At 36.5% G+C, this 16,290-nt stretch overlaps 2 protein-coding genes across 2 annotated transcripts in view; one reads left to right on the top strand and one right to left on the bottom strand.

Moving 5' to 3' along the window:
* Nucleotides 1–16,290, top strand: part of LOC106662138 (tudor domain-containing protein 1-like) — a 182,837-nt gene that overhangs the window by 99,278 nt on the left and 67,269 nt on the right. The window lies entirely within an intron of this gene.
* Nucleotides 1,476–16,290, bottom strand: part of LOC106662142 — a 56,330-nt gene continuing 41,515 nt past the window's right edge. The window contains exon 3 of the mRNA XM_014385965.1: nt 1,476–2,084. Within this exon, the coding sequence (XP_014241451.1) occupies nt 1,741–2,084 (344 nt within the window). The 3' untranslated portion in view covers nt 1,476–1,740. The remainder of the gene's footprint in view (nt 2,085–16,290) is intronic.

Raw genomic sequence — 16,290 nt, 5'->3', positions numbered from 1 at the left:
AAGTCGTATTCCAAGCTCCAATCGAAATGCCAATTCGTCCTTGGCCTTTGAAGATGAGCCGGAATTAAGTGGGAAAAATAAAACAAATCTTACACATTTGTTTTTTATTCGGTCTTACCTTTTCGAAACCGAGCGTTGTGTTTCTGTGATTAATAATTCTTGAAGTTCTGCCTTATAAATTACATATGCATTACTATAATTAATATAATTTTATTAACTTATGAGGATTTAACCTTTTATTTGGTAAGGCACAATGTTACCCATCTCGCAGTCGATCTGTGAATTAGCGGGATCTTTTCCTAACCTTTACACGTCCTTGTCTATGTGCAGTTTTAGTGATTAATTCACATCTCGAACGTTTATTTTTATCCCAATTACGCCTATTTGCAAGTATGATCGCGGTAATTTTCTTCAAACGCCCATACATCACATCACGTTTCACCGAATACTCCTTACAATTGAGAATCGATTTCTTCCAGCCTTGGTAACAAGATCATCCTTATCCTTGTTCACCATTCTCCACATGCCAGGGAGCGTACAATCGGTATTGGGTATGCTCGGCCGTATCAATAGAAACTCGTAAAGCAATGGCGCCATATTAGGTCATCATTAACCGGGATGAACGAATCGAATTACAAAAGATTAAAATTAATCGCGTCATGTATGAAGATTGGCTTGCCCTCTGATCATCCGTGGATTACGAAATAACTAAAGTCTGAAAATAAACCGGTTCCACTAGATTAATTCTCAGTTGTTGATTTCATTGAAAATTCTTCTTTTAAAAATGAAAAACATGTTTTCCAAGTATAAACAATCAGAACAATATTTACAGAGGTTTTAGTAAACACATTAAACGACAAGAAATATAAACATAGTATAAAGCATACTCAATAAATTTATACTGACAGGGCCATTTATTTTATTCATTTATTTTATAGTGAACTGTATCAAAATAATAAATTGGTTATTCCTTTTTTTACGTAGAATCCTATATTTTGTTCGAAATCACGTTCATATGTTTCATAAAGTAACGTTTTATTTTCAAATGAGCAGAGGTTTTTCTCTCGATTCTAAAAACATACTAAAATTATGAAAATCTATGAAAGAGAAAGAGAGCATTGAGTGAGCGAAAAAATTAGTCCAGTGTGTCCTGAGACATTCTCAAAGTCCACAAATTGAAAAAATGAAATTCCTCAAGAACTAATCGATTGATTTTTCATAATTTTATTGTTGCTGTTTTTAGAGTGGAGAGCTTTTTGGAATGAACCAGAAAAAAGTAGGTACCTCTCTTTATTTGAAAATATCTTAATTATAATCAAATTTGGACAGTACCATTGGATTCTAGGTAAAGGTCTCTCTTAGAAACATATGCATTTCCCTAAACATTCCTTCAAAAATAATAGTACTCACCCAATATTTAGACTTATTTGGATCAGGGATTTTTATATTTATTCTAGGGGAAAAAAATAAACTAGTTAAAACAAGTAACCGTATAACTAAAGTCTTATTATTCTACATTTACATATTACATTTAAATTTATAAAACAGTTTCTTACAGAGCAATATTAAGAAAATCCTACTTATTTATTCCTAAACATATTTTTTAAAAAATTTAAAACACCATCTTCGCAAAAAAAGAAAAACAGATAAATTAAGTCGTTCATCGCACAATCTACCAGTGTTCTTTCAAGCGGAATGCACTATCCGGTTAAAAGTCGATCAGTGGAAGAAAAAAATAAATCAGCGTTTCAGAAATATGTTGTCGATGACCTCCTTCGTCACCACTCTGTGCGGCCTCGTCGGGTTGACTTTGGGCCTCCTGTAAAGCCGGGCGTTGATGTGGTAGAGCTCTTTTGACATGTCGCATCGCACGTTGAACCACCAGTCGCAGATGAAAAACGCCTGGGAGAACTGCGTACCGTTCGGGCAGAGGAACGTAGCCTGGCGGCCGTCGATGTCGCAGTAGTGCCACGCTTGGCATCGCGTGTCTGTGTCGGCGAAGAAGCCGGGGTACTCCTGCTCGTCGCAGTAGAAGTCGGTGTATGGCACCATCCCAAGCACTGGGTAGTCCGTTCCTGGCCGACCTGTCGACATATGAAACATTACTGTATGTGTAAACCAAGACATAGATCTGGGAACGAAGAAAGTACCATAAAATGTGTACTTATTTCGTTTCTATGTGTATTTTATAATTCCTTTAGGATCCCTAAACGAATGAACAAAAAAAATTGTAAAAATGTTATTATTAAATAATTATGATACCATATTTCAAGAATCACATACAGACTATAAAAGTTGTACCAATTCTAAGGAAAGGAAACGACATGACTCTGACCATTGTAAATTCTTTTAGTTTCTTGGAGATTACATTGTTTTTTAAGGGGCCTAAATGGCAAAAGGGTTTCTCGAAACTCCGAAATTAAGCTCTAAACTCCGAAGCATGTATACCAGGACAACATGAAATAACAAGGATGTCTATACATATATATAAAATGGAAGGTTTATGGGCCGACGAACAGCTGAGGTCATCGCCGGCCCTCCGCGTGTATTCCTTCTCTTTCCGGTCTTTCTCGAGTATTTTGTATTGAACTGCAGCCATTTGAGCATCTCGATCTGGTTAATGACTCTCTGCTTTTACTTGTATATTACGTCGTTATTTTAAAATGCTAGCCTCTTGTTAGTACCTCAGGTTGTCAATTTAAGAATAGATGCATAACATATATATCGCCACAAACATAGAAGTCTGGTCACATTCACTCCCCAAGAGTATTCGATATTCCTCGGGGCGGGGCCGAACCCACTCCATTCGCGCTAATAACTTACTTTTACTCTCCAGACGTCACACACTCACCCCAGAGTACTCGATATTCCTCGGGGCGGGGAAAATAACCCCTTCTTTTCACGCTAATAAATTACATTCATCCTAATATATTAACATAAACACCACACAAACACTTCAGACACAACACAAGCACAGCACAAACACACAAAAACTATATACATTTGAAAATCCCTATAGCCCTGAGGTACCGGTACATCGATTTGTGCCCGCTGCCGTGCCCCAAGACTACGCACAGGTCCGATGATATTCCAAAATATTCCCTATAAAGTTCGAGCCTTCTACAATTAGAAAAGGTGCTCAACTGTTACTCTATCCTTGCATAATAGGCATCTATGCGGTCGCTTTCCTGCTAGAAGGTGCCCGTGCGTAATTCTTGTATCACCTATGCGTAGTCTTGTCAGTATGACCTTTTCCCTTTTTGACCCATTTTCCGTGAACCAGGGACCGACGTCATTCTTAGCCTGCCACAGTTTGGCAGGGTTATTTCTATTTTTCCAAGCCCAGCGGTTTTTCCATTCTTCTTTTGACAACAAGGATGTCTAATATAACAACTTTAATTAACGTTAAATTATCTTTTTCTTTGCATGTCCTCCCCACTAAAGGTCCCTAACAATCCCCCTTGAGATTTTCACGTTTTTCCTTGAAGCACGTTTTGCCATGGCGGCACCGTGATTATGATAACGACGACGTAAAGAACAGGTGGTTAAAGTATCTGTTGTATTATTCCTGTTATTTTCAGAAATATTTTCATTGGCTCACCGAATTGATCATATTTATGAGGCGTTTAATTTTTGCCGACGATAGCAGATGGATATTGAGTTATTATTATCGAAGATTTTGAGCATGTGTATGTTGATACTGATGGCATCCATTACCAAATGAAATGTGTTTTGGTAAAAAATATTCGAGTAGAAATTATAAATTGTCAGAAATGTCACATTTTTTTTTTTTTTTTTTTTTTTTTTTTTTTACTTCACCAAATTGAACTTACTCAATTCAAAACATGTATACAAGGAAAAGCAAGGAAAAAGCTGATTCAGTCACCACAAATAAGCAAATTGCATGAGGATTAAACATTTTGGGCTTAAAACAATAAAATCAGACACCCATTCTTACAAATATTGAGAAATGAGGAACTGGCTATACGATGCCGGAAACATTCCTTGCGTCTATACAATTTTTACAGATTATAAAGCTTGTGAAAATTAAATACAGCTCAAAAACAAATGAAGTAAAGAGATATATTTTGTGCATGCCCAAAACAGCAGCAATCAAACTTTTTAGGGCACCTCAGTCTTTCAAAAACATATTTCAAAAAAATACAGCCAAACCGCCCGAAAAGCATTAGCACATAAAAAGGTCGCATCCAAAATCTTCAAAACTTGTGAAAGCACAAAATCCTGACAATATCTTGGGTTTCAGTTCACAAAAGAATTCTGGGTAATGGACAAGCAGACAAATTGACCAGAGGAGGTTAAAGAATCCTCACCAAAATTGGAAATTTTCATGAGTCGACATAACTCTAATTCTACTGTTAGACAGGGTAAAACTCATGGGAGTGATAGGACATCACACCGGTCACTGGCACCTGAGAAAACACCTTAGGTATTATTCAATGGAGGAGGAAAAAACTGGCACTCATATTACCTTCGAAAATGCGAAGCAACCGTTCAGTGAAGAATCTATGACATCAAGAAGACCCAGGGAAAAGAATTGCAGCAATGACGGTCAATAACTTTTTACTTCTTAAAAGAAGGACCTAGTCAATTGAACTGAACTAAGGACTAGGAAAAGTACAAGCCAGAAAGATGTAGTGCTTGGAGAATACTAAACCCCCGCCAACCAGCATACCCCTATCATCTTGGAGCTCGCATAGTGATGGAACAGTGATATAATAACAATGATTTCACGCCCTGGGATATGTGTTATATTATTCGTACGTTATTACAGGAATATTTTTTACTGACTACTCGGCGAGTTGTAACAGTCGTGTTATGCATAATGCATTAAAACCTTTGAAACTATTCGGTTGTCCGGAAAATAATGCAGGATTTTAAGTTTTCATTAAAAAAAATCTATATAAAATATTCTGTTTACGTTTACAGGATTACTCATTTGTATGATGATATTGTTTGTTTACCTCTGTAGCATTCCGCTACTTGGAAATAATTCAGTCATCCTTATAATGTCAAAGCGAGAATTTCGTACGATTTTCTTTTACGAGTTTAAACTCGGCCGAAGCGGAGCCCAAACGGCTAGAAACATCAAGTCTGGGGCGAGGGTTGTGTTAATGAGTGCACTGTGCAAAGGTGGTTTAAAAAATTTCGGGAGGGAGATTTCAGCCTTGAAGATGAAGAAGGTCGTGGAAGGCCTTCCTCTCTTAATGATGATGTTCTGCGATCAGTGGTGGAAGAAAACCCCAAAACAACTGTTCGAGAACTTGCAGAGCAACTCAAAGTCAGTAAAACGACCGTCGCTGACCACCTCAAGGCGATTGGAAAAGTGAAAAAACTCGAAAATTGGGTTCCACACTCATTAAACGATCGCCAAAAAATCAGCGCTTTGATGTTTGTGCATCACTTCTTTGTCGAAACAAAAATGACCCATTTCTGGCCAGAATTGTTACATGTGACGAAAAGTGGATTCTCTACGATAACACTAGACGTTCTGGACAGTGGCTCGACAAAGGAGAAGCTCCAAAGCCCCCAACTCATCAAAAAAAGGTAATGGTTACGGTATGGTGGGCTTCATTTGGTTTAATACACTACAGCTTCTTAAATCCTGGCGAAACCATCAATGCTGAATCATACTGTAACCAAATTAATACCATGCATCAGAAATTGGCAGTAATGAAGCCCTCTTTGGTCAATCGGAAAGGGCCCATTTTGTTGCATGACAACGCTCGACCACATGTGTCACGTGTAACGTCACAAAAATTATTGGAGCTTGGCTATGAAACTTTGCCTCACCCACCCTACTCTCCGGACCTCTCGCCTACTGACTACCATTTTTTTAGACACCTGGACCACTACTTACAACACATAATATTCAAAAATCAAACGGAACTGGAAAATGCATTTATTGACTTTATCAATTCTAAAAATTCTGAATTCTACTCAGACGGAATTAATAAGTTACCAACACGTTGGGAGAAATGTATTGAGAGTATGGGAAATTATTTTGATTAAAGAACATTGCTTTAAAGTAACTAGTTTCTTTTTTTTTGTTTAATACCAAAATCCTGCATTATTTTCCGGACAACCCAATAGTTTTCTTGAGTAAACGTTCTAAATGAACCTAAATATTTCGATGTAATAGAGTTCATGAAAGTAATAGTTTCATCATAATGATTAAGTACTAAGTGGTTAAACCATGGCAAGCGAGATATTTGATTATTTATATTAATCTTCCGTTTACTACCTGATTTTGGATGAAAATAATTTAATCTATTTTATAAACTTCTGTCGATTTTTTCCTACAATCTGATATATCAAATATTGAAGCACATATAGTCCATGAATATTGGTAATAATTATTATAAGATTTTTACAAGTTTCTTTAGTTATTGCAGAATTGTGATATTTCAGTTGTTCAGTTTTTCGAATCATAGGTTAGGGTTTAAGATTTATTTCCATGATGGTATCAAACAGATTTAATTTTGTCGGTTACGACTGGCCGAAATGCCGATCGACGAAGATTATAGATACGGAAACAGGTTGAATAAAGGTTCTACAGCACGTTCCAAAAACTGTGATCTTCCAATTGTCGAACTTTCACTCCCGGGTGAATCCGTCCGTAATCGTTTAGCGCCTCCTATTTTACGTAATAGGCGGCGACCAGTTTTCTAAAAACAGGGCCGATGGCCGTTTCGAATCCTGTTTACACATTCGGTAAGGGGATCAATTTCAACAAAGTCGGGGGTGGGGCGATCTTGAAAAGGATATTTTTAACTCTACGATTCAAACTATCGCCGTTTTCCCACATTAGTGCTCACGCGAGTCAATGTATCTCGTATGATGTCCTCTAATCTTTCCCACGTTTTACAACGCCAATAAAAAAAAATTCCCTTACCCCAATGTTGTAATCTGCAGAACCGTGTCGCATATTTTCATCAGGCCAGGGCTTTCGTATGCATAATGATCGAACGATAAACCAACGTACGAACTAAGAAAGACCATCAATAAATAATAAAGAAGCTTAAAATATTGTTTATTATTGCAAGATAGAAGATAAACACGAAGAAACAAAAATATATTGACGCACCAGGTTTGCGTTGACTATGCTAGATCTTTTGTCAGATGTACCGGACTTAAAAAATTATAATTTAGCAAAATTTCGAAAGTCTATCAAAGAAAAATATGTCTAGATATGCGTTTACTATAGATATTGCCTCGGGAATTTTTTTTATTAATCGTTATCTATACATGATCGTATACTATACAAATATGTACTCGTGATTAATGTACCACACAGCACCACATTAGCTCTAATGCCAGCATTGCACCAGTATAGCACATGCTTTGAGGAGCCAGCCATTGCTCAACTCAACGTGTATGATTAGGTGGTCAAGGAGGTCACCGTCGGTTGAGGAGTTGAAGCGACGTGGCGGGTTGTCAGGATGGGAATGAGTGGAGAGTACTCGAGCAGGATGGTTAGGATGGTTCGAAAGGCTCGTGTTGAAGATTTGGAATCTGTAACCGTTTCGTCGTATGCGGAGGTGCGTCAGCTCTCATCTTGAGAATCAAAACGTCGATAAGGCCAAAAGGCCAGGTGCGGACGCTAAAGATCCTCTTGTCTTGTTGACGATGAGTACTCGGGAACACAATGTACCGGACGTCTAGGGATGGTTAGGGATGGAACCTCATGTACCTGACGTCTTCCCCGTGGGCCAAGGCAAAGTCCGACCCCTGGTGCCTGGGGGTAACCAATGATGGAGGCATTATTCGTATTGCCTTCCTTTACCCTTTCTACCCCCTTTCCTTTTCCCTCCCTCTCCCGCTCTGCTTTGGCAGAGGATTCCTGGTTACTGAACCCGCACCCCTCAGGCAACGGGTGCATCAGTAGGGAGTTCGTATGACCTCCCGGGTGGGCGATCAGTCCCATCTTAAAAATAATACTGAGGGAGTGGAGTATCCAAGCGGCTCCACTAATTGAGATTGGACTCGTGGTGGTCATGGTTTGTAAACAAATTGTACCTTAGCTGGAGGGTACCGGCCAACCGGAGTCGGAGATAGAGTGCTTTCTCTATCTCTCCGGGGGTGGTGCTGAAAGGCCGTGCTGGAAACCACAAAACTGCCTTTTTTAAGGCCCATGTATGGATGTGCTCTTTTTAGGGACACCATCTCGCTAGCCAAGGGATGTGACAAGTCCATGCATGTGAAATCTTACTGGTGTTCTTTCGAGAACACTAGGCGTCTGAGAAGTCCCCTTGGGGATAAGTCCGGACGTTAAAGGTCCTCATGGGTCTCAACACCCATGAGTTAAGATGGGAACGTCTGTACCGGATCAGTTCGATGTCAAAAGGAATGTTGAGGTCTTTGTGGATAACGAGGGTAGTGACATAATAAAGTGCTTTGACATTTTGTCTAAGGACTTTCGATTAGAAATACTGCATGCGCTGGATATTGGATGGCTTGGCAATACCCCACAGTTCTACTCCGTATGTCCTTATTGATCTTAGTAAAGTCTTGTGGAGTTTAGCTTTGTCTTAGAGTTCAAAATCGTTTTCGGCTTTAGAAGTCTTCTTAGCAGTCCAAGTCTTGTATTAAGTTGTTTTTGTAACTCTTGTGTGGAGATTCCATTCAGTCTGCTGTCGAGATATTTGACTTGGATGGAAACTGGTATCCCTTTGTTGTTGATGTACTGCGTAAAAGTAAACTGAGTGCGTTTTTCTTCGTTCAGTCTTGTCCTCCATTGTTTACACCAGTCCGATAAGCTCAAGGTGTTCCTGGATTTTGGAGGTAACTTGGATAGGATTCGAGTTAGAGGGAAAAATAGTGACTAACAAAATTAATGAAACGCATATTATTTTAATCTATCCGTGACAAGAGTCTGTTACTTTACTTTAATAATTAAATACATATTACTGATTTACCTTATATAAAATAATTGTTTGACATCTCACGATAACGAGGGCTTCCAAGTATATTATTTATTCTCTAGTAGACGACTTCAGAATTTTGGATACCAATTTCATTGAGATGTTGTTGAGAATTAAATAATTAATTGGTTTTTATTTTAGATTTAAAACGATATTATCAGTTCAATTTGGAGATTAGTGTGTCTTTATATCTATGTGTATATATGTATATCTATTAAATCTCAATTTGTCCATTACCCTACTGTTAAAACCATAAACCTTAACTAGCAACTTGTTTTTATTATTACTTTTACTGTTTATTACTTTTTCCATATCAAATTATATTAATTCCTTGAATTTATTAAGTTGAAATATATTTGTATTAATTTAATCCATATTTGCTTAGAGGTAGATTATTCCAATTTATTCTTTTTATCTAAGGTTTTTGGTTGAGATGAAAAATTAGTTTCACGAGCTGGATTCGAACCCACGACCAACAGCTCAATACGCCGCTGCCCTTGCCACTTGACGTGAGACTTCGAAGTCACAATAGCTCAAGTGGTTAGAGCAGCGGCTTATTGATCCGAAGGTCGTGGGTTCGAATCCCGCTCGTGACAATATTTTTTCATCTCATCCAAAAACCTTAGATAAACAGAATAATTGATTTGTGTCAATCATCAAATGGCGTTTTGCTATGATAGCACAATCTAAAAACAAACTAAAAAGCATTTAACTTTGCTTTATTTATTATATGCATATAATATTTAACTTTATTTTATGTAATGAGTTTTATGTATTTCTTGTGGGGTTTTCGATTCTTTGTCATTCTCTGGAATAAAATGTTCCCTAGCCAATGTTTTAACGAGACGGATGGCCGTACAGCACGAACTTCTTCCGAAAAGCAGCGTAGTATTCAACTATTTCTGAAAATTTTCAATAGCCACGGTTTTATCGTTGTTTTGTTTTCTATTTCAAAGCATTCCATGCTTTACATGATCTCGTCTCATTCGAGGACATGTCAGATATTCTGTCAGAAAAATCTGCAGTCAATTATTTCTCGGTGTTCTTTGACTATATGGACTTGAAGGTTAAAAAAATAAAACGCTATGGAATCTATTCAACCTTGAGGACATGAGTCTTTTATGGATTCCTTAAGTTCCACTTACAGATTATAGAACGACATCGTCAATATTTTTAACTTTACATATTATTATAGTTAATTTTATTTCTTTTTTTATGAATAATCGGCTTGTAGGTTGCCTTCGAATGATTATTTTTAAGGAATTTTAGCAGACTTGAATAAAACAACTCACCTCCCTGCATACCATCAGATTGTTTGTCCCGATTTTTAGATAATGGTATCTTTATGATCAAAATAATAATTCAAAATAATACAGGTTTTATAAAACCTTCGAAATTACCCAACATCTAAAGTTGACAATGCTTTCAGCATTGAATGCTGCCTGACTATGCCTCATACCATAGTTATTATAATCACGTCGCCACCTTGACTATGTAGCCTTCAAGAAAAAACGTGAAAACCCAAAGAGATCGAAGAGATTGTAGTCTTATCTCTTTCTATTGGGGGACACAAGCTTTTTAAATTTATTGATTATTCTTAGCATCATCACCTCTTCTCTATCTCAATCTCACTCTCTCTCTCTCTCTCTCTCTCTCTCTCTCTCTCTCTCTCTCTCTCTCTCTCTCTCTCTCTCTCTCTCTCTTCGTTTTTTATTTTCATTACTTTTAATTAAATTTAATTTTAAAAGGGCAAACCTTCGGCAGTAAATTATATCTATTTATATAGTAAGCGTTCAGTTGTTTGACAATATCTGGGAATTAATTATTCTTTATAAGTAACATTGTAATTTTGAATTGAAAAACATTTATACGATTTATTTGCGTAATTTTTTTCATTCAGCCCACACTTCAGGATGATGTGCATCCATGTCTGTTCCACACCTCTACAATGACAATCTGCATTTTCGCTGATGCTGATGATGAAATATGCTCTGTTTTTCCCGTGGCCGGAGAGTGCTGTAGTTGTCTTGTGAGTATGGACAAAGATGGCGTTCCTTCTGTCGTGAACTGATGGAAGGTAGCTTCTTGTAATTATGTCCTCAGCTGGCTTTGTCCACCTAACGTTCCATTTTTGTAAGCTTAGCTTTTCTTCTTGTATTTTAATGTAGGAAAGAGGTATTTTATAAGAGAAATAAGTTTTCCTTTTTTGTCGCATCTTTCGCCAGCTGTCGGCTTATTCATTTCCCTGGTGTCCCACGTGAGCCTTGACCCACCTCAAGGAAATCTTCCATCGTCGATTTATTTTAATATGTACATATATGTGTAATAAGTGTTATTTAACGATATTCAGTTTATTTATTAATTCTCGCTCCTCGAAATGATATGCATTTCTTTCTTGGTACATGGTTTTTGTGTAATCCTCATTCAATTCTTTGTCGAGTCAAAATATCTTGCAAATTGTGATAAAAATATGCAAAATTGGTTTAATTTTATTGTGGTTAATTCGAAACTTTTACCTTAAAAACTAATTGTTCATAATTATTTTGGGAGCTGTATGGAAATAATATAAATGCACCGTTCTCCAGTTCAGTAATTTTTTTGTCAACTGTTTTTATTTTGCTAATAAAACGATATTCACCCATGATCCATGGAACTAGACCAAAAAAGTTGCATTTAAAGCTGTCTTGCAATTATTGGGAGATTCTTTATTTAATGGAGCTAAGGCGTAATTGCATTACTCCGCTGCGCTGTCGCTTTCGCAAAGCACCACTGTGATTAACGATAAAAACTGGCATTTAGTCGGTCCCAGTTTGCGGCCTTATGTGCGAACCTGGAAGGCTAGGGAGTGGGCACGTTCTCTCGTGAACAATTCGCACTGCACAAACTTACATATCCGTCACGTTCCAACATTAAGAATATTTGTAAGTGTATCTTAAAATCTCAAATCGGATAACTTAAGTCGCTACCTGCTTTTTCAAGCGTCACGCTTTGGCAGATATTATCACCTTTGTAACAAGTGTAGTCGATTATCATCGGGCCTTCAAAAATAAACGGCTTTTTTAAAATGATTTTTATGCAAAGCCTTGTGGCCAATGGTCCAAAACTGCCACATCCCGCGGCATGACTTCCTTGTTAAAATTGCACAAAAACACCACCTCGGGTAATTTTTGTTGAAATTCGACCTGCTAATGTCGGCTTTTCACGGAGGGTCGGCATCATCATCATCATCCCTGGAGGACGGCGTAGGCTCACGATTTCACGATTCGCGAAACGCTAAGGAGGAAATCATCGACCAGTACTGAACGGAAAGAGGGAAACCGGCGCCCTTCTCGTCCATCCTTGAACCTGCCCGTTTTCAACTCTCAAAAGGGACAAAAGAAAAAATAATTAACTCTTAATAAATTATTATTTCCCTACTCCTTTGTTCCTTCTGATTAACTGTCATTTGTAATTTGGGCTCCATTGTTTCCAGAGCTTGTTGCTTAACACCGTTGCCCAACTATAATTACGGTTTTTATTGTTTACAAATCTTAGTTTTCCGAATCAAAAAAGTTGACAGTATCAGGGATTTATGTTGACATTTGGAAAGTATTGTATATTAAATTTAAAGAAAATATATATTTCCATACATCACTCGGTTTTTGGCTGTTTAAATTAAGAATATAACTCAAATCTATTCAACCAGTACAAATATTGTTCTATACATTTACTTTACAGACGCCATAATTGTGATTTGGCGTCAATTTTTTTAAATTATTATTATTAATACTAATGTTTCCATGAAAATCTGCTGAATTCTATGGGAAGGAAACTAGGAATGTGGCAATTTATTAGAACTACAAAAATACATATTATATGTTTGCTTGTTTAAATTGAGAAGCAAATTCCTGGTTATATGGAATTCAATTACATAGTTACTAATATTCCTACCGTTGTTACATGTAAAATTTATAGAATTAAACTGAAATGGATCTTATCTGAGACGATTAAGTCATCATAGATCCTTACGATTTTGGCTTGTTTTTATTCAAGCAATCAGTGCTTTATAAGGCCACTTATCAAATCCTGTAAAAAACTATGTAAAATTTGTGGTGATTAGTGACCGTTAGTCGATAATGATTCAGAACTCGGGCACTCTCAACACGACACGCAAGAATGGCACAATCGCAGAGAAGACAAACACTTTGAGCCCTGAAGATGATCTCAATAAAGATCGAAACGTTGGCACGATAAAGAAAATGTTTTTCTGGAACCTATGTCAGACCTCATCTCACGATTTCTGGTTAATCATACTTATAAAGGTTGTGTTTCAGCACTGTGCTATTATAATCATGCTTTTTTTCTACATATTTCAATTTTTTTTTTTTTTTTTTTTTTTTTTTTTTTTTTCCCCTAATGGCTTACAGTTAGATAGTTTCGTACTTATTTCAAATGCTACGGGAAATTTTTTTGTGGACAATGCCTTAAAAAACTGTATAACTTTTCAAAAAAGCACAAAAAAATCAAAATAAAACTATTCAAATATAGAAGAGAAAGTGTATTAGAATATTTAATTTTTTTATTGTAATATTTCATAGTTTTTGTTTTCTTGTTTCAGGTAAGCGGCAATTTTTTGACATCAATTAAGTAAGTGAAAATTTCAGTTTTTCTGAAACCTACATCACACCAGACCGCATCTCACGATAACATCAAAACTAATTTTGCTCAAACTTAGAAATGAACTAGAACAAATACAAAAGATGGAAATCTTGTTAAGTAATATTAATTGATTCCGACTGTAGTTATCTTGGAAGGTTGTGATTGATATTTCTTCACCTATTTTTAGTTAAATTTTTACGTCAAGCATGCTAGTCGTGTTAATTACTATTCTCATGGTTAGAAGATTAATGAAATAGAAGATTTGAGATGAATTGATAAAACACATAAACCTAACACAGATGAACCAGATTAAAATTGATTATTTTATTTTTAAAACAACCGCATGTATTAAAAAATAAAGTAAAGACCTAAGAAAACATTGTGAGGAAAAGGGAAAAGTTTACTAGAAAAAATTTGTCGTTAATGTCGTAATAAAACTAGTCTAAAAATTAGTTGAGAATAGTTACAACCAACTTGGTTTACGACTGTATCTTAATAGGCACTTTTTGTTACACCTTAATCTTTTTGTGAGTAGAAATACTTGGATTAAATATAAAAAATATTTTTTCCATTGTATAAATTCACTCTTTTCTATATCCTACATGTATTTGTTAAATTTAAACAACGTTTGTAAATCCCAGGCCCTGAAGATGATCTCCATAAAGATCGAAACGTTGGCACGATAAAGAAAATGTTTTTCTGAAACCTACATCACACCAGACCGCATCTCACGATTTCTGAATAATCATCAACTGACGGTCACTAATCACCACACCTTTGTTCCAATAAATTATTTTTTTTTTAAATAGGGCATGCGATCAGTTCTGGGTTCAAAACCTCATGTTGCCCGTGCCCTTTTAATGGATAATACAGCAAAAGTATTGTAAAGTGGTTTCGTTAAGACCTCCTGTATGACAGAAATTACTTTACTTAATATATTAACCATTGGATAGAAAAGCTTAAAATAAATTGTTAAAATTAATTCTGTAGGATCTTGACAGACTTGAATAGTCACTATCTTAATAAATTTTCCGTTAAACTATTACTTACAATTATCCTCATATGTCGATTTAATGAAAAAATCTTTCGACATAAATTATAATAATGATGAAAGCCAGTTATGAAAAAACAAATCCAGCATAATTTTTATCAACCTGGAAATATTTTTCGACTATTTTTTTTATACATTGTCAGTTAATTTATTGTAATTGATTTGACCGTGGGTTTTGCAAGGAAAAAAGTTCATCTTTATATGAAAAATTGACTTATTAATAATAACGTTAATGAGGAAACAAATATACTATTTTTAACTAATTAAAAATATTTACCATCGCCCGATTTACATAGTTTAAGTTGAATTATTCTAATTGATCATGGGAATATATCCGACAAAAATGTGACTTACATTAATGGTAATGCGCGGTAGCCGAGTGGTTAGCGTGAGAAACTCTCGGCTCGTGACCCCGCGGTCGTGGGTTCAATTCCCGCCGTCTCCTCTGGCCTTTTTTTCACTTTACCATTCCCCCCCCCAAAAAAAATACTCATAATAACTACTCAGAGATCTTGAGATGCGGTCTGGTGTGATGTAGGTTTCAGAAAAACATTTTCTTTATCGTGCCAACGTTTCGATCTTTATTGAGATCATCTTCAGTGCTCAAAGTGTTTGTCTTTTGTGTGATTGTGCCATTCTTGCATGTCGTGCACTCTCAACACGACACGCAAGAATGGCACAATTACACAGAAGACAAACATTTTGAGCACTGAAGATGATCTCAATAAAGATCGAAACGTTGGCACAATAAAGAAAATGTTTTTCTGAAACCTACATCACACCAGACCGCATCTCACGATCTCTGAGTAATTATCGATTAACGGTCACTAATCACCACACACGCATAATAACATTGTCATTGGCTAATATGCTAGAACATAAAGCCGTAAAAAAAAAACAGTCATGCTCTGTCATGGGGATTGTAAACACAAAAAATGAATCCTTCAACGAAAAATTGTGTTTATGCAAGGCTCTTTTGTTTTGACTGAAGCCGAAGCACGTACTTAACCGAGGACATACAAGCGATAATAACGGACCCAGAGGCATCGTGATCAGTTCCAGACTGTTTACCTTTGATGTTCAGAATACCATATTTAGGAGCTGCCCCAATGTTTTATAATTGAACGTAATTACTCCGAGTCAGTTTTAACAGCTCACGCTCAGCTTCTAAGCAACGACTAACCCTTGTTCGCACCATTATGAGCCCGTTGGTCACGATCTAATGGCCAGTGGGTCAACTTCGTTAACGCGTTAGCCAATGGATGTCTCCCTAAATTGGATCAAGGGCTCCTTTCTAGTTGTCGGAGAGGATGCAATTTCCATATGTCGGACTTAATCAGCAATTTGGAACTCGGCAGAAAAAAATTAGCCGTTGCATAAGTTTGTTTTGTAGTTGCTATAGATGGTGTTATGCCGCCTCTGCCTCAACGGTAATTGATTTAGGTAGCCGACCTCTTTTGAATTAGGAACGAAACAAATAACGGCATTGGTCAATGGATGATTTATGCTTTTAAAAAAGTCTATTAAAGTCACTTCGTCGTTATTCTTCTAAAGACAACGGCATTAAATAACTATAAATTATTCTGTCTGTCTGCAGTCGTGGTACTTTCCAATTGCGACATTCTTTTTTATCTCTGCTGTTCGAGTAATATCTTACCT

Source organism: Cimex lectularius, unplaced genomic scaffold (genome assembly GCF_000648675.2).
Source record: "Cimex lectularius strain Harlan isolate CLEC.00 unplaced genomic scaffold, Clec_2.1 scaffold19, whole genome shotgun sequence".
Taxonomy (NCBI): domain Eukaryota; kingdom Metazoa; phylum Arthropoda; class Insecta; order Hemiptera; family Cimicidae; genus Cimex; species Cimex lectularius.
Note: the sequence above shows the minus strand (reverse complement) of the source record. Positions and strands in the feature narration are given on the sequence as shown.